This window comes from Artemia sp. Qi Xiang Cuo, chromosome 8, assembly GCF_049724085.1.
Source record: "Artemia sp. Qi Xiang Cuo chromosome 8, ASM4972408v1, whole genome shotgun sequence".
In the NCBI taxonomy this organism is placed as follows: Eukaryota; Metazoa; Arthropoda; class Branchiopoda; order Anostraca; family Artemiidae; genus Artemia; species Artemia sp. Qi Xiang Cuo.
Window position 1 is genome coordinate 79,016,030 of NC_142801.1, and position 19,024 is coordinate 79,035,053.

Consider the following 19,024-nt stretch of genomic DNA (forward strand, 5'->3'; position numbering starts at 1 on the left):
CTATTCCACTTATCATTTAATCTTTCTGAACTACCTCTGAATAGAAGAACTGCCCATATCATTCCAATACTTAAGAAAGGTAGATAGGACCTTCCTGAAAGTTATTGACCTATTAGCATGACATCAGTGGTTATTATGGTTCTTGAAAGAATAATCAATTCTGCAGTTATTAGACATCTTTAAGCAAATAATATCTTGCACAGCTCAAAGCATGGCATTTGCTCTGAAAGATCAGTTGATACCAATTTCCTTGAATCATATGACCATATCAAAAACTTACTTGATACTGGGATTATGCAACATGCAGTCAAGCTTGGAGAGAAATCCCTGCTCTGGATCCTTGATTTTCTTTACCTGCAATCTCAACATGTTCAGTTATTTGATGGCTCTGGTATTTGTATTTTCTTCCTCTAAGCACGTTTTGAGTAGAGTTCCTAAGGGAAGTGTTTTGGGTCCTAAACTATTAAATATCTTCATTAACAATTCTCTTTACCCTATACTATCAGCAGTAAACTAACACTATACTGACAACTTGAAGATTCGTGGACCAGCCTTGCCATGTGACAATAATATCCTTCTACAAAATAATCTTGAAAAAATTGGCTGAACCTTGGCTTCTTGAGCTCAATGTTGCCAATCGCCATGTCATTCTCTTTGGCAAAATGAATCCTTGCTTCTTTTATTTTTTTTTAGGCAAACCAATTTACTCTGTAAATAATGAACAAGATGTTGGAGTCATTATTTACAATAAACTAAAATTCAGTACTCATGTAAAGAAGTCTAATGCTGGTGCTAGTTCAACTCTAGGGCTGATTAAGAATACCCTTTCCAGTTGTTTCCCTAAAGTCATCAGTCTTCTGCATAAGGGACTTGTTTGTTCTAGGCTACAAGTTGAAATGTCTCCAGCCTCCCCTTATTTAAAAAAAAAACATTTAAGTTTTGGAAGATGTGCCACCAAAGTGATATCTGGCATACAGGAGCTTTTCTCACCTGCAAGACTAGAAAAGCTGAAACACCCATTACTTGTATACAGGAGAAATAGAGGTGATTAGTCCAGGTGTAAAGTGAAGCTATCTTGCTTATTTCCAAAAGTACACATGTTGGATGCAGTTTTTCTGAGTGCAGAGGTTTGTAGAATCAATATCAGTGATTTGGATTTGCTTGGGTCCAGCTTTCCAGAGGGTGGCATTATAGAAAAAACATGCTAAGAAATATATGGTCTTTTCAAATTTTTTGAATGATGAGAATTGAAACATGGCCAATAACTTTGATGTTAGAAAGAACTCATGCAGCAAGAAAGGTAACTAGTTATTTACTAAAAAAGAAATCTAAATTTAGACTGTTTGGATAGTTTCCAAGATAAAGCTTTGTTAAATACTTCCAATAGAAATGAATGTTAGGCCTATATTTTGATTTCAAGTTGGGTAATTTTTTGTTATTCATATTATTGACTGGCAAACAAAGTAAAGCATACCACTTGATGCCTTTTTTTTATTCTCTTTCCAAATGTAAAAATCATTTTTGTCAAAAATGTATTGTACCCCCACCCCTAGCCTATATACCAATTCAGGTTATATATTTGCACGTTAGGGGAGTGGGGGTAAATTTTATTTCTGATGTAAATGAGAGGTAAGTTTAAACTCCCCCCCCCCTAATGTGCAAATATATACCTGAAAAGGTATATATAGGGGTGGGGGGTAAAATTCCTTTCCAACAAAAATGATTATTATATTTAAAAAGAGCATAAAAAAGGCATTGGGTGGTATATTTACTTTATTCATAAGTCAATAATATGAATAACCAAAAATTTACCTCAAGTTGAATTCTAATCCTAAAGATAAGTTAACCCTTTTCCAAGTAAGCCAAAAAAAAAAGCTAAACTAGATTTTTACCAGAGTTGTATTTTCAGAACATTCTACTTGGGTAAAATTCTAGTCTAGCTGCTTTTCACTATCTTGGAAAGGGGTTAGGTTAGAAAAATAAAACCAGTAATGAATCTGGGGACAAAACATATGGGATACCATCAGATGGCTAATTTGACAGTGTATATACACACAAATCTTTAAATTAGCCAACCGGCCAACCAATATTTTAAGCCTAGGAGTCCAGCTGGACATAAGGAAACATATTAAGAAATCAATTCTTACTCCATAATATGCAGAATAATCCTAGTTAACACATTTTGCAGGGGAAGAGCCTTTATCTTCACTTCTTTCCTTGTTTTTTTTTCAGTTTTTCTAAGAAATTCATGAACTTCTTAGGACCTCTATATTCACAGAATATATACCTCCACCCCCCTAATGTGCAAATATATACCTAGAATTGCATCCTCAATCTAAATATAACATCCATTTGCATCACAAATGAACTTTACTCCCATATTAGTCATGTGGTGGATGTCCAAAACATACCCTGGGAAGATATTGCCAAGCTACTATGTTAAACCATTTCTGATTTCTAAGTCTTATAAATTTGCCAAGTTGACAGATTTATCCCTATTGAAATTTTGACAAAACAAAATTTTACCCTTTTCAATTTCTTTTTCTCTGGCTTTAGATCTGAAAATGATATTCCTATTATTTGAGTAGAATTTTAAGCCATTTGTGCATGTTTTTTTAAGACTTAGGAAATTTTTTGGCATATCTTTGGAACCTTATAAATTGGGATTAAGCAAAGTTGTGAAGCTGAACATAATTTTGATGCACTTCATAAGCAGAAGATTTATTTTGCAAGGATTCACTTTTACAACACACAGATTTTTAAAGTTCAGGACCCTCTAGAGGGAGCAGTGGAGATAGGTACTTCAAAATACGTCTTCAAAGTCCTTGGAAAGGAGTGTTAGCTTGGCAATAGGCTACCTTCCTAGTTATGTTTCAGACCTCAGATCCGTTCCTGAAGGCCTTATTCACCTAGCCAAACTACTTCCCAATACACCTCTTAATTGGAACTTTACCAAAGGTTTACCTAAACTTCCTGTAGCATTGTTGTTGTTGTTTGGGGTTTGACACATTCAACCAATAGGTCATATGTGTTTGTATCACTCAATTGTTCTGTGCCTTCTGTAATCACTAGCTTGCTTGAGTGTCACTTGGTCAATATTCACTGAACCTGATCATGTTTCACTTATCTTGCTATTGGTAGGGAGTAATTCACCTGCAGCTACTGCCTGCATTGAAGAACAGAATCAAAATAATGCATTGAAGAATCAAAATAATGCAACTGTGCTTTGTCATACAGCAATTAAAATACATATACAACACAATTATAATAAATAATACATTTTTACATTATAACATATTACATACCTCCATATATAGAAAATTAATCAGATAAAATATGAAAGGATAATAAAACAAATAAAATAGAATAAAATAATATGGGAGGGGCATCATGGGGGTGAGCAATGTTTGACTATTAAAGTCATTCATTCTTTATACTCTAAGCCACAAACATTGTCATTTACTCTTATATAGAAAGTACTAGGCTATAAAGTCAAACAAAAGACAATATTGTGTTTTCTTTAAACATGGAGAATGATATAGTCTTCTGTATGACTTTTTAAACAACAAATCATTATAGAGAAGTATGAATAAAGTTATATAGGAGACTTTTTGGTTTTCTTATTTCATATATGATCCACTAAAATGTCATATACAAGAAATTATATTAGCCTATCCTACTGATACATAGAGCAAACAACAAAGTCATACAGATGGCTTTTTATAGCCTAGGCCTACAGGATTTCATGTATAGAGCAGCCTAAATAAAGTTTTTAATATATCATTCTACTATAAAGCATTATAAATAAAGTCATACAGATGACTTTATGCCTCCTGGTATTATAGAGCAAACATAAATAGTCATACAGATGGCTTTTTATACCTCATACTATTATAGAGCAAACATGAATAAAGTCCTATATATGACTTTTTATGCCTTTCTTTTATAGAGCAAACTTAAATAAAGTCACACAGATGACTTCTTATGTCTCCTGCTAGTTCATAGAGAAAACAACAAAAAGCCATACAGATGGCTTTTTATAGCCTAGTCCTACCTGATTTCATTTATAGAGCAGCCTAAATAAAGTCATACAGATGACTTTTTAATATATCATTCTACTATAAAGCATTATGAATAAAGTCATACAGATGACTTTTTATGCCTCCGGCTATTACAGAGCAAGCATAAATAAAGTCATACAGATGACATTTTATATCTCATATTATTATAGAGCAAACTTAAATAAAGTCACACAGATGACTTTTTATACCTCTTAATATTATAGAGCAAACAAAAATAATGCCTTACAGTTGACTTTTTATGCCTCATAATATTACAGAGCAAACTTGAATAAAGTCATGCATAAGACTTTTTATAGGACATGCGCCATATGGCTAATATGGGAGTAAAGTTCATTTGTGATACAAATGGATGTTATATTTATATTGAGGATGCAATTCTGGGTATATATTTACGCATTAGGGGGTGGGGGTATATATTCTGTGAATGTATAGGCTCTAAGAAATTCATGAATTAAAAAAAAAAAAAAAACTGGAAAAACAAGCAAAGAAGTGAAGTTAAAAGCTCTCCCCCAGCAAAATGATTATTCTACATAATATGGAGTAAGAATTGTTTTCTTAATATGTTTCCTTTTGTCCAGCTGGACTCCTAGGTTTAAAATACTGGTTGGCTAATTTAAAAATTTGTATAAATATACACTCTCAAATTAGCCATCTGGAGGTATCCCCTTTTTATACCTCATAATATTATAGAGCAAACATGAATAAATTCTTACATATGACTTTTTTTTGTTTTCTCTATGTATCAGTGGGGTAATATAATTTCTTCTGTATGACATTTTAGTGGATCATATATTAAATAGGAAAGCCAAAAAGTCTTCTGTATAGGCCTAATTTTATTTGTCCTTCTCTACAATAATTTGATGTTTAAAAAGTCATACAGAAGACTTTATGTCATTCTCCATCTTTTCTCTAGAAACAGGAATATATAATTACAAACATATAAGGTATAAAAGTGAATTGTATGACTTTATTCATGTTTGCTCCATAAAAGTATGAAGTTCGAAAAGTTATCTGTAGGACTTTGTTCATGTTTGCCATATATAGTACAAGGTATAAAATGTCATCTGCATTACTTTATTTATGTTTGCTCTATAATTGTGTAAGATATAAAAAGTCATCAGTATGACTTTATTCATGTTTGCTCTATAATAGTGTAAGACATAAAGTCATCTGTATGGCTTTATTTTTGCTGGCTTTATAATGGCATGAGGTATAAAAAGTCATCTGAATGACTTTATTTATGTTTGCTCTATAAAAGAATGAGGCAAAAAGTCATCTGTATGACTTTTTATCATTCTACATAATAGGATAAAGCATGATATTGTCTTCTGTTTGAATTTATATTGCATTCTATATAAGAGCAAATGACAATATTCTATTGCTCAGATATAGGCTAAAGAAAAAAGTTTCTATATTGTCATATGTAGGTAAACCGCCATCAAGATTAAAATAATATATAGCCATCTAGGCTACCATTTATCTTGCTTAATTTAGGGAGTTAATCTCATCAGCACCTGCCATCAATTATAAACAGGAACCATAATGATACAAATACCGTATCAAACTCCTGTAGCATTAACTGACATCCCAAAAATTGATTTTTCTTTCTTGGTTTTATCTATATGACTTGGGAATACTAAACCAGTGTTTTCACTTCAAATTTTTTGAAATCTACAAAAGGCTAGTGGGTGGAATTAGTGTTGCCACTTGATCGATGCTAAAATGTGGCGCCGGTTGATGAAAAAAGCGGTACTTTTTGCAGTATCCTTTCTACCGAAACATGGTATAATTTATGGTATATTTTGATACCCGTAATGCAGATACGTTGTCACTAGTTTCAAGAAAAATCTTACTTTTAAAAGCAATTAATTCCTTGCTACTGTTCCAGCAAACGGATACTATTCATTATTATTTTTTTTTAGTGGTGGATTTCGCTATGGACTTGGAATAAGAAAGGTAAAATAAAATGAAAAGAGACAACCCCCAGATATTCACCCCCTATAAAAAAAAGGGAAAAATAGTCCCAAATGATAAATTCATATCTTTTTCCCACTTTCTGGCACTCTCACCCGTTCTTCATCACTAATTGCTAGTCCTGACCACCCATTCTCTGCAAAATCGGAAGCAGGATAATCTACTCTTTTCTGTTTTAAACTAAATTAAATGTTTATCTATCAATATTTGTTTCATTTTCGGCACTTTCTCCAGAAATACTGTGTATACTGTCGTTTTTGTCCCATTTTTCTATTTTTGGATCCTACTATATACCGGCCTTGAAAACGAAAAAATAGACAAAAGAACCAGTCTACACTTCCCGTATTCCGCCACATTTTTTTTAAAGAAAGTAAACAGTTTGATGCACTCCAAAAGACGAGAATGCTAGATTGAAAAGTTTTTACTGGCTCAGCAAATATGCCAAACAACATTCTCGAACCAGATGCTCATTTTCTTCCCTTTTCAATTTTAGACGCTTTGCGCTACAGAAGCAGTTTTTACACAGCTTACTTCCTTAAAATATATTTCAAAAAAATTAATGTAAGGAGTAATAAAATTTGTAGTGATGCTTTTCTACAATTTTCACCTTTTTGAGAGAGCGTATTATCTACTCGCTTTAAAAAATCCTCAACATGATTCGGTTTTTAATTTGTCAGCATATTTCTATTCCTTCCCTCACCCCAAAGCAAAGAAGGTAGTGACACCTTTGTCTACATAAATGCCCAAGACATAATTGTTTGAAACTTTATTTCCTGAACCCCCTCATTCTTTACCGAAGTTTGACTCCATCAGTGGGACAAACCCTAGTTAAAATGACTGATCGAAATAGAATGGTATTTGGAGAAATGAGAACTAGGCTTGAAAAGATTGCATCTAGCTTCATGTGCACTAACAGGGTTTGTGGTTACCTTAAGGCCATTTTGTTTACCAAAAGTAACTTTTGCAGCTTTTATGGGAGAAATAATGTATTATGACCCTGAAATGTGGCATTGTCTGAAAAAAGAGGAAAATAGAAAACGAAATGGCTAGCAAAAGAGCATTACTACGATCACGACAAGATTTTAATATCAATTATCGTATAAAAGATACTAAAACGTTAAAAGGAATCATTCGCAAAGACAGACAAAGGTCACTCGGTATCAGACAGCGTGGTCGTGCTCGTCAAGACTTACATTGGCCGTACTATACAGAACATTTTGATTCACAGTAGTGCTGGCGCTTGAAGCTGCTTTACCGTTCACCTGAAGTATACGTATAACAAGTCTCAGTTCTAGCCCCCCCCCCCTCTTGTCATGGCTTGACCTTCCTTTTTGCTGACGGTTCAGACCACATTCCACATTTAATGTCAACGAAAGAGTTAGAAAATAAATCTGCTGACGTTTTAATTAACTAAGATGATTTTGCTGACGTTTTAATAAACTAAGATGATTTTGCTGACGTTTTATTGAACTAAGATGATTTTGCATGTCAGTTTTGACTTCCTCTAAAATACAAAAAAGGCGCTCGGCAATGACATTTGATATTAGCAATGAAAAAAGTATTGCATCAATTTTGAAACGTTTGCAGACATTACTGCTCCAGTTGCAGGTTTTAATATAGGGACATGGCATCAATATAGTAGTATGGCAGAATCGTCTAAATCTTCCAAGATGCAAAGCTTCAGGTGAAGTTGCATTCGATATCAACCACCATTCCTTGTCCATATTTGTCTTATTATATATGCTAGAGGAATAGTACTAATAGAATTACTGATGACTAGGAAGTCTTAGCTCATAGCTATAGGGGTCAGTAAATAGAGGAAGTCATTTATCTTTTCAGAGAAGCGAAAAGGATCTAGAATTGCCTTGATGATCTCATGTGAGGGATCTTTAATAACCTAAGTCCCAATACAACGTGTGAGTATCCCACAACTCGAGAATACTCCTTGTCGAGTTTTCAAATGAAAGCCAACAGGTGGGAGCCAAAGCAAGGAATATGTGTTGTTCCACCTGAGCGAAGACTCAGATATATTTATTCCTATATGCATCTTGTTATTTTGCAATGCGTTAAAAGTGATTTTCAAAAATTTTTGCATAAATCTTCCAGACTCTTATATTTTTTTTTACAATTATGACTTGCAACCAGTGCATATTAATTACAGCTAAATTTCACAACTGTAGCCTAAGGTTATTTTTCTTCAACAAACCTCTTGACTAAGTGATTTATTCCCATTGATGATGCAATCTCTAAGCTAGTTCTGTATGGGAACACCCGTCTTCTTAACATAGTCCGTCCCTCCAACCAGCTGACTGAAAGTAACAGATACTGATCCATGATCCATGATCTAACAGAGCAAGTAAATCTACCAGCAAATCCATTATGATATTACAGAAACTGACAGAGTTGTTTGTTTATAGACTGATCTATTGTATAGTCAATATTCACTGAGGAAAGGTTAATAACATCTCTAACCTACTGACCGAAAGTAACTGATACTGATCCATGATTACACTCTAACAGAGCAAGTAAATCTACCAGCATATCCATTATGATATTACAGAAACTGACAGAGTTGTTTCTTTATAGACTGATCTGTTGTCTAGTCAATATCCACTGAGGAAAAGTTAATTTTTAGGTTGACAAGAAGCTTTTCATGAAAATGAAATGCCAGAGCCTGTTGAGCAATGTTGGTTGCTTTTATTCTAATCAGACTATCATGGCTCAGCAAATTCGTCCCTGGCATACTTTTCACGGACTTCAGCAAGTTGTCAGTGACCGAATAGGGTATATCATGTTTAACGAGAAATGGAACAAGCCTTGCTTCAATAGTGGTCTCCTTTTCGTTTTTGGAAAAAGTGATGAACAAGTGGCAGAGTCTGAGAAGACAAAGTAATCCATGGTTTTCATTAACCCGTGACAATAAAGCTGATGGGCTTCCCAATTGAACCATGACACAGCCTAGGCAACAAGAAGGAACAAGTTGCTTATAACCTGCTTCCTCTGGATAGCAACTCTGCAACTTTGCATTCACATTTGATTTGAATGAATGATATGCAATAAGAAATCAGGTAAAAATAAAAAAATACATAATTTTCTAAATTTTGGAAAGAATGTTCCTTAGGAAATGAATGTTACCCTATATTTGAATACAGCATTTAGTTCTAAATGAAATATAATTTTTATTTCTACCAGCAAATCCATTATGATATTACAGAAACTGACAGAGTTGTTTGTTTATAGACTGATCTATTGTCTAGTCAATATTCACTGAGGAAGGGTTAATAACATCTCTAACCAGCTGACTGAAAGTAACAGATACTGATCCATGATTACACTCTAACAGAGCAAGTAAATCTACCAGCATATCCATTATGATATTACAGAAACTGACAGAGTTGTTTCTTTATAGACTGATCTATTGTCTAGTCAATATCAACTGAGAAAAGGTTAGTTTTTAGGTTGACAAGAAGCTTTTCATGAAAATGAAATTCAAGAACCTGTTGAGCAATATTGGTTGCTTTTATTCTAATCAGACTATCATGGCTCAGCAAATTCGTCCCTGGCATACGTTTCACGAACTTCAGCAAGTTGTCATTGACCGAATATGTTATATCATATTCAACGAGAAATGGGACAAGCCTTGCTTAAATAGTAGTCTCCTTTTCGTTTTTGGAAAAAGTAATGAACAAGTGGCAGAGTCCGAGAAGACAAAGCAATCCATGGTTTTCATTAACCCTTGACAATAAAGGTTACAGATGGACTACCCAATGGAACCACGAAAGAGCCTAGGCAACAAGAAGAAACAAGTTGTTTATAACCTGCTTCCTCTGGACAGCAGCTCTGTAACTTTGCATTCACATTTAATTTGAATGAATGATATGCAATAAGAAATCAAGTAAAAATAAAAAAATACATAATTTTTCTAACTTTTGGAATGCATGTTCTACAGGAAATGAATGTTAGCCTATATTTGAATACAGTATTTAGTTAAGATAGTGTAAGATATATTTATTTCGAGAAATTTCTATCACAAGCCCTGAAGGGCCGAATTCAAATTTCGAAGTCCACAAAAAAAAACAAGCAAGAAAATCATAACAAAAGCACAACAACTAAAAAATTGGCAACCAATGCAAAAAAAATAAAAAGAAATAAATAATTAAATATCGGAATGCTATATGATTCCTTTGTCACTTATATTAAAAACTGCAAAATGGCAACTAGTTAAAAAGATAAAAACTGATAAAACTGAAAAAAAATATATACATTAACAAATGTCTAAAAAACAACATAAAAAGGGGATAGGGAACAAAAAAGAAGTATAAAGAAAAACGAGCTGTTTCTTTTATTATATAAGAGAAAAGACAAGATTTATGTACAAATTAACCACTATTTATTATGTCAGTAAAAATAGGGATAAAAGATTTCTTATACCGCAAGGTAGTACAAAGAATGGGAGATATGGTGGGGATAGGCTGGGACACAGTTCGTGGAGGACGATTTCTATCAGGTACATGGTAATCAGGGAAAAGAGACGCAGTACGGGGGTTCAAAAGTGCCAACTTACCAAAACGGAGGCATAAATTAATTCTTCGTCTCTCGAGGGTCTCTAGGTTTGAAATATTTAACAAATGCAAATATGGTATCATGCCCTCTTTAAAAATAATTCTTAGAGCTCTCTTTTGGACATTTTCAATTTTTTGTGTTGCTTCATTAGAGAGGCCAGGGTGCCATACAGGACAAGCGTACTCTAATATTGGACGCACAAAAGAAATGTCTACTTGTAGTAAATGTGATTGGGGGCAACTGAATTTATTTAAAAGTTTAAGGAGGGAAAGCGAGGAGTTTGCTTGTCGTAGGATATTATTTATATGGGCATTCCATCTCAAATTAAAAGAAATTGTAACACCAAGGAGTTCAAGAGATGTGACAGAGGTTTCAGGAGGAATAGGAGCAAGAAAAAGGGGAGGGGATTTAAGGAAACTTACTGAGACTATTGCGGATTTAGAAGGGTTAACTGTCATGTCAAGGGAAGAGGCCTCACATGCAATATCTTGGAGTATGCCCATTGGGTTGCTAAAGATGTTTTTATGACATATCTCTAAAACTGTCAAGTCATCGAAAAATTTCCATCTATTGTCATAAAAGATTGAAAGGCTATTAATAATAAGAGAAAAATGGAGAGGGCCTAGAATAGTCCCCTGAGGAATGCCATTAAATATGGGGAGATGATCTGGGAAACAATTTAGATATTTAACTGCTTGAGATCTATTAGAAAGAAAAGAGGCAACGAGCTTAACAAGGAAAGTTTCAATGTGGAATTCATTTATAAGTTTATTTATTAGTAAATCGTGGTTAATCAAATCGAAGGCTTTTTGAAGATCAACAGAAATTAGATTAAGCCAAGTGTTAGGTTTTTCAAGTAATTTACCCATGGTATCAACAAGATGGATCAGGTAAGGAGAGGTTGACGTGGATTTGAGATTACCAAACTGTCTAAGATCAATGAGGGGAAGGACTTTCATCTTATGCCAGTCTGCAAGAAAACTTTCATACAATTTTGAAAAAATTGAGGTGATGGTAATAGGATGAATGCCATCAAAGCCAGGCTTCCCATTTTTCTTTTTGATTGGGGTAATAAAGCCTTGTTTCCAATATTGAGAGAACTGTCCAGATTCGGTAATTTCATTAAACAGGGTGGATAGGGGTTTTGAGAGGTAATCACTGAAAGCTTTAATCAGAGGAACAGGAATATCTAAAGGGCAAATGCTTGATCGTTTTAGTTTTTCAATTTTTTTTTACAACATTAAGTGGAGAAATATGTGGGAGTGAAAAAGGAACAGGAATATCTGGAAATTCGTAAGATAGTGGTGGGAGACTCTGGACAATAGAAGCCAGAAACTTATTGAGGTTATTAGCTGTGGTCTTTGGAGGTTCATTTATATTAAAATTTAGTTGTTCTTGACTCTTGCCGGTAAGTTTTTTAAATTCAGAGAACCAGTTCTTTGGTTTATCACGGCGCAAGTATTTAATTTTATTTTTATAATAGACTTTGGCAGCTTTTCTAATTTGACATTTCAATTCCTTTCTTAACTTATTTGCTTCAGCTAAATTACACCTGTTAAATAAGCTTATTTTCGTGCGGATTAAAATTTTTATGTGATAATTTATGTAAGATTTATCACTGGAGCACTTACTGCTTTTTTTTTCTGTGAAACATAATGAGTAGGAATCAACTAGTTTTTTGTGAAAAATCAACATCTTATCATCAAGAATATTGCCAATATCAAGGTCTGACCAACTTTAACTGGTCAGTCGTGATCAAAAAGAAAAAAGGCCTGCGTCAACGAGGGGACGGCAAACCCCAAGAGAGGTAGTAAAGAAATGTTCAATGGCTGAGGAGGGAGAAAAAAGAAGACAATAGTGGTAACTGCCTCCTAGTGGTGGCAGTGCTTGCGGGGAGTTGTAATACTTACTCATGTTTGAACAAATAACATCCAGAGAGGTGTTACCTTTTGTTGTAGATATTTTGACCAGTTGTTTAATATTAAGAGAGGTGCAGATAGAGTCTATCCTCAGGTCATTCGCATCGCCAAGTAAGTAAATACCAGCGTTCGGATACTTTGATAACACAAAGTCAGCACTTATAAGAAATTGTTGGATACATTTACGTTTCTGGTCAATACTTTGGTTAGGGAAATGATAAAAGACGGCGGTTACAATTAAATTGAAAGGGCGGGAAAGTACTTTTGGTCGAAGGCTTAGTCATAGAGTTTCACCAGAATCTGATAAGTTGGGGATGGGGATGAGTTTAGGTTGGAGGTTATCTTGGATAAAAAATAATATACTACACCCTTTTTTCCCGAGGGGGTGGTCGGGCGGGCGAAGCCTTATAAACTGAGTATAATTGCTGATTTTAAGGAAATCTGGGTTCTGGGACTGAACCTCTGTCACAGCAATAATATTAATTTTACGAATTTCAGAGATACCCTCGAGTTCGGTAATTTTGTCAAAATTCAGGCTCTCAGCATTGGTAAGTAGGAAAGTTGGAAATTTGAACCGATTTGGGTATTGGGATTTTTTTTCAATTCGGGAGGGAGTTATTTGGGGTTGAAGTTTATGAGAAGGGTGCTGTGGGTAAGGGTGTGGCTTTGAGGCATTATTAAAAGGCGGGACTGGACCGGGCTTGAGAGAAATGGAAGACAGCGAACAAATTATGGGAATATTATTAAGTTGGGATGGAACTACGGTGGAATTCGTCTTACTATTTGAAGTTTTAGAAACTCTGCATGGATGTGCTACCTTCTGCATGGATGTGCTACCTGTGGATCGTTCTGCCTGCTTACTCTTAAACCAGAGTCATACTGGTAGGGTAGCCAGGGGGGTAAAGTGCAAGGGAAGGGAGAAAGGTTTCCTGGTGATCTGGGAATAAGTCAAATTGGGAGTGTTCTTTATATGGGGGTTGGGGGGGGGCAAGATGATGCTGAGGGAGTGAAGTACGGTGAAGGGTGTCTGAGAGGGGAGCCAGCTCGTAACCGGCTGGTAACTTTTTGGACGTACAGAGACGAAAGGAGTCGAAAGGAAGTGGATTTTTGGGAGGAATATGAGTGAGGGGGTGTTTGGGGATGGTCCGAATTGAGTGAAGTAATTTTGGGGGGTGGATTGACTGGGCACGCATAAGTACTTGGGGCGAAGGATTGTTTCGAGGGATGGATTCCTGTGGTATACTGCTCTGTAACGGGTATGCAGGGGGATAAGACTGAAAGTCGAATGGAACACGAATAAGAGGAGGGGGGGGGGTCGCGAAAAAATTAGGCGGCGCTCAAAAAAACGTTGGGTTTTTAACCTTCCCTCCAAACCTGGAGTGGCATGATCAAAAGTACACCACTTATCAAGACAAGATAAAACAGAACAAAGATCAACATAGTCAAAAATACACTTATGAGACACACAAACTCCCGAAATAAACTGGCTACAAATATGCAGAAACTTGCATTGTTTGCGGAACTTGCAGAAACCACTATTGAAATGCTTGCAGATTACATTTTCCTTTCTGCTTATTTTTGTATTTATTTCACTTTTATCCTTCACTTTACTAATTTTTTCAAAGATAATAAAAATGTCATCGTCTGATAATGACTTCTCCATAACCTTTTTGTTTAGTTCATTATCACCAAATAATTTATGCGAAAAGCCGGAAGTCACTGGACTATTAACGAACTCAAGGTCATCACACGTAGGTATTTGTAAGCTCTCATGGGACACTCTGCAATTAATGCTGGACTTGCTGAACTCAGACAATTGATTCCCTAGGGTAATAATAATTGCTTCATTGTTTTTTAAATCCTCTTTTAATTTGGTGATTTTCAATTTAAGGGTCACCTGATTGTTCTCTAGACTGCAGAGTTCATCTTCCATAAGGAGGCGCTGTGAATTATGAGAGTTTATATTTTCACTCAATTTTTTAATTTCATGATCACGCTCCTGTAGTATATCGTTACCAATTTTTTAGTCATTGAGAAAAATTTCAACTTGTTTTCTCAAATCTTCAATGGCTACTTCATGCTCTGAATTCTTCTCTAACTGGGAATTGTATATAGCTCGGAGATCATCCAGCTGTTTGATGTGTTTAACACAGTCAACACAAGGGGGGATTTGGGAAGCTTGATTTTTTGAAATTGATTTTGGGGTTGTAGTTTTTTGTGGCAGACTTGGGCGTAGAGCGTGGTTTAGAGACAGGGGGTAGAGAAAGTGGTGTTAAAGGTGATGCGGGGTCCTCATTCAAAGAACGGGGGGGCTGGCAGTTTAAACAAAACCACTCACCACATTGTTTTCTCTTCTCAATAGAAATGCCTTCACATTTTGGATGAAACCACTGCTGACACCGACTGCCTTGCACTGTTCCACTGGCGGCACGAAGTCTGCACTCAGGGCATGTGTATTTCATGGGCCTTGACATAATAACGGAACAATAAATCCAGTTTATATAGCTCGAAACTGGTCAATGATTGAAACTTGGATTATAATAACTTCCAAAAACGGGTTTCAAAAATTTAACCCAGCATAGGTGTTAACAGGTCAAATGCCAGGAAGCGACTGAAAATGAAAGTTCTAAATGAAATATCATTTTTATTTCTTAACCATTGTTCTGCATTCTGAATTTCACGCATATTTACAAAAACTTCTTTTACTCTATAGTGTTCAGTCTATTGGGCTGTAAAAGTGGAAAGGAAATGCCCAAAACAAGCAAGATGGATAGCCCGCGACTACTTATTTACTTAATTCTACTATAGTACTCGCTCTGCTTTGCAGTGTCTGTACACCTTTACTGTCTTAATGATTGAAAATTACTTTCATTCAGGCACCTGACTGACATTTAAAATATTTGCTCTTGGAAGCACGTTAATTACTAGTTTGAATTTTTGCGAGTTCCGCAGTAACCTATCCAGCCATATGTCATTAGAAGTAGAGAGCAAATATTTGTCCCTTTTCCCGTACGATGACATTACTTAGGATGAATTCAGTGATATAAAAGTTATTCCACAGTATAAATACGCTGATCAAAGTCATTTCGCGGTATAATTGCGGTATGCGGTATAATCAGAAAAAAGTGCGGCCTTTCTCTCCAAATTGCGATATTATACCGCAAAATGCGGTATAAGTGGCAACACAGAGTGGCATATCCCTAGAAATCCCGATTTTCAATACCGAAATCTCTATAGGTTTCCCCATTTTCTGAATTATTTCCAAGTCACTAGTAAAGCCTCGTTATGCTGACTTTTAATAGCATTTGTTAAAGACGACTTATTTTGCAACTCAAGACCTATTACTTGCACCATAATACCTTCTTTTGAGGTTTAAAACAATACTTTGTATTTATTTACTAGTTAAGTTCGGTTTTGATTTATATAGATTCCGATGCTAGATTTTGGATTCTGGACCACATAAATATGTTTTTTTTATTATTTTTTTTCGGCTCTATTACTATTTTTGCAACACCCAAGTTTTATTTGAATTGGTGCAATGGATTGGTATGAGTGATGTCCAACCAGTCGCTTTTTCAAGCATTATTTTTGTTTTAACATGTTTTGACTTGTTTTTATATAAAGTCGTGATTATTTTAAAAAAATTGTTTGAAACAGAAGAAAAAGTTATCTGTCAAAAGGTGGCTGAAAATATAAAACTTAAGGATAGAAAGTTGCTTAAAATGTACTTTGAGTAATACAGAAAAGGTAAAATATAAAACAATACTTAGGCATTGTTCACATTCGTGTAGTAGGGCACAGTAAGACGAAATAGATTAAGTAACAGAAATAGATTCAATTCTTTTTCTGCTACGCATGACCAATCAGAGGGCTTAATTTGTTGCGTCAACAACTCAGTGGATATGGCGGGGAAAATAAATAAATATTTATTTTATATGGTTATTTTCGGTAATTTGGGTTATAAGGCCACACTGTTTGTCACACCAATGTGAAAAATCCATCAGTTTCCTCAGAATGCAGTTATATTGACAATAAAAAATCAAGAAAAATCTACTTTGAGTCAGAATCAGATTCAACACCTTCTTCCTTTTTTTCCGATGGTAGCTGAAGCCTTGACTCTTTTCATGCTAAGCAGTAGCTGCTCGTCTCCACGATTCCATGGGGTACTTTCTTGGGTCCACTTCATACTGTGTTTTGTTTTAATAATCCTACGTATCGTTTTGGTTATAAGCTTGTTCCGTCTGTGGGTCTTTATGATTTACACTGCACTAAATCACCTCTCGACGACAACGTTGGAGAAAGGAAGAGAAAGCACAAATATTACTGCCAATTTTAAATTTTCGTATAGCTCGGTTACGGAAGTTTTTCTTCGAAAAAACAACTAAACACAAGTAGATAACCGCATCCATATTTTTCAATATTTACAACATTGATAAGACATTGCTTCATTCGCTCCTGTCCGGTTTTATTTCAATCCCATGATAATCTCCCCTAATTTCGAATGAAGGGGTTGAGAGAATCAGGCCATAGTGACTGAGCTGATACAGGGTCAACCGTTTTTGCATATTTGTAAATGTCAAAATTGAACGAAATTGAGTTTGGATCTGGTGCACAGCTTCGATGTAAAAGATTGTGTGGCTCTGAGGATCTTTTCAACTGCGTCTTGGGGCACACCAGGATCTGATTTCAGCGCCAAGAAAGAGTTCTGCCCATTTGAATCCAAATAAATGGTTTCGAGGGGAAGGAAACACTTGGGTCATTCTGATTAAGTTGGAATGCATTTTTTGACTGTACACAGTCCTTCTTCATGGAGCTCAAAGACAGTTCCTTGAAAAGAGATTCAGTCTCTAGTTTCAGGCGATAAAACGGTGGTTTTTCAACTTGAAAAGCTTCATTGAATTCAGTAAGAAATCCCAATGCAAAGGAAACAAATTCAAACATGCACTTCATGACTGGGTTCAGATTTGTGTGTACAAGCTCATTGAGCTGTATTGGATCATCAACTAGTAGAAGTCTGCAGTAGGTACTAAGAGCATCCAATTGTTCCAAAGTTCTGTCCACAGCAGCTTTGACTGAAATCCATCGAGTCTTCCCAGACTGCAGAACGTTATGCATGTCAACTAGGCAGAACTTTTGAAATTCAAGGAAAGCATTTTGCCTCTTGTGACTAAGAAACTATAAGGAACAAAAGAGACTGTCACTTTTGGAAGATTTTTACATACAGTAGCTGTCTTTTCTCAAGTTCATTTTTTTAAGCAAAGTAATGTAACCTAGTTTCATATGACAACTTTACAGATATATAGTACAGCAGGCAGGGGGCTATCAATGAGTATCAACTGGTTTTCAATCACCTGAAAATAACCATCTTGTAAATGGAAACATTCCTTATTGACAAGAAAGTCATGATAATACTGAAAGAACAAAACGTTTGAAATGTCAGTAACAGGTGACGAATCACCTGGTATCCCAAATTTATTCAATTTTTGGTGTCATCACCAAAGAGGTTAGCAGGAGCTACTGATTACAGTTCAATTATCAAGAATCAGAATAAGGCAGGGACGCTGTGGAAACAGGAGAAGGCAGAGAAGTTTTAATGAAAATAACACACAAATTGCTCTTATCTGGACAACTAACTAAGTTTTCGGTAAAGGTACAGAAAAGGACAAGAAAAGGGATTTCTGACAAAAACATCTATTTATTACTATACATTATTCAGTCTAACGTGCTCTAGAGGTAAAGAGGGCTGTCCAGTAGAAGCAGAATATAAACAATTATTTTTTTACAGCATGTCCTGGTTTAATTGAACAGTACCTCTGCAGGGGCCCCTAATTTGCACCTTTACCTGGTTTTTTCAAATCATTAGTAGTGTTAAAAAAATTTCGGACCCCTCTTCTCTTGACTTCTAGGTTAATTTAAATATTATCGTCGTCGTCTAGAACACTCTATTTACCAGAGGCAATCATTCAAACATAATGAACTTCCAAATTGACTGTGCAAAAGATCCTTAGCTCACTTTGTGGCGTGTTCAGACTATCAGTTTTCTCGAAAAGTGGGATAAAAAACTACTTCCATCCATCTTCCTTTTTTGGGTCAGAAGAGCATCTTCTAGGGCCGAAACCCTAGAAATTCCTTAAAAAATCCAGAAGACTTGTAAAAATGCCTAAAAATCCCCAGATCCCTAAATGAAAAAGTTTGCCCCTAAAAGATCTCAAAAATCCTCATAACAGGGGGAAAATCCCTAGAATAGAAACACTGACTAAACTCTATAAGATTGAAGAGGCAATTTTAAGCTTTCTTTGCCGACAATAAAAATAGGGATTACAATTTTGAAAGTTTTGCCCGCATAAACTCTCTTGATTGCCTAGAAATGACAATTTGAAATTAAATTTGTAGTTTTAGCTAAGCACCGAATTTTACTTGTGAACGGTCGTTGCCTAGACCAAAGAGTATGGGAAACTACCATTAAATTTTCAAACACATCCAATC

The 19,024-nt window shown here is 35.3% G+C and overlaps 1 protein-coding gene across 1 annotated transcript in view; it reads right to left on the bottom strand.

The window, feature by feature from the left end:
• The window catches only part of LOC148949828 (uncharacterized), a 133,463-nt gene extending 118,439 nt beyond the window's left edge, over positions 1 to 15,024 (bottom strand). The window contains exon 1 of the mRNA XM_089092796.1: positions 14,877 to 15,024. Within this exon, the coding sequence (XP_088948922.1) occupies positions 14,877 to 14,881 (5 nt within the window). The 5' untranslated portion in view covers positions 14,882 to 15,024. The remainder of the gene's footprint in view (positions 1 to 14,876) is intronic.
• Between the last annotated feature and the right edge of the window lie 4,000 nt (positions 15,025 to 19,024).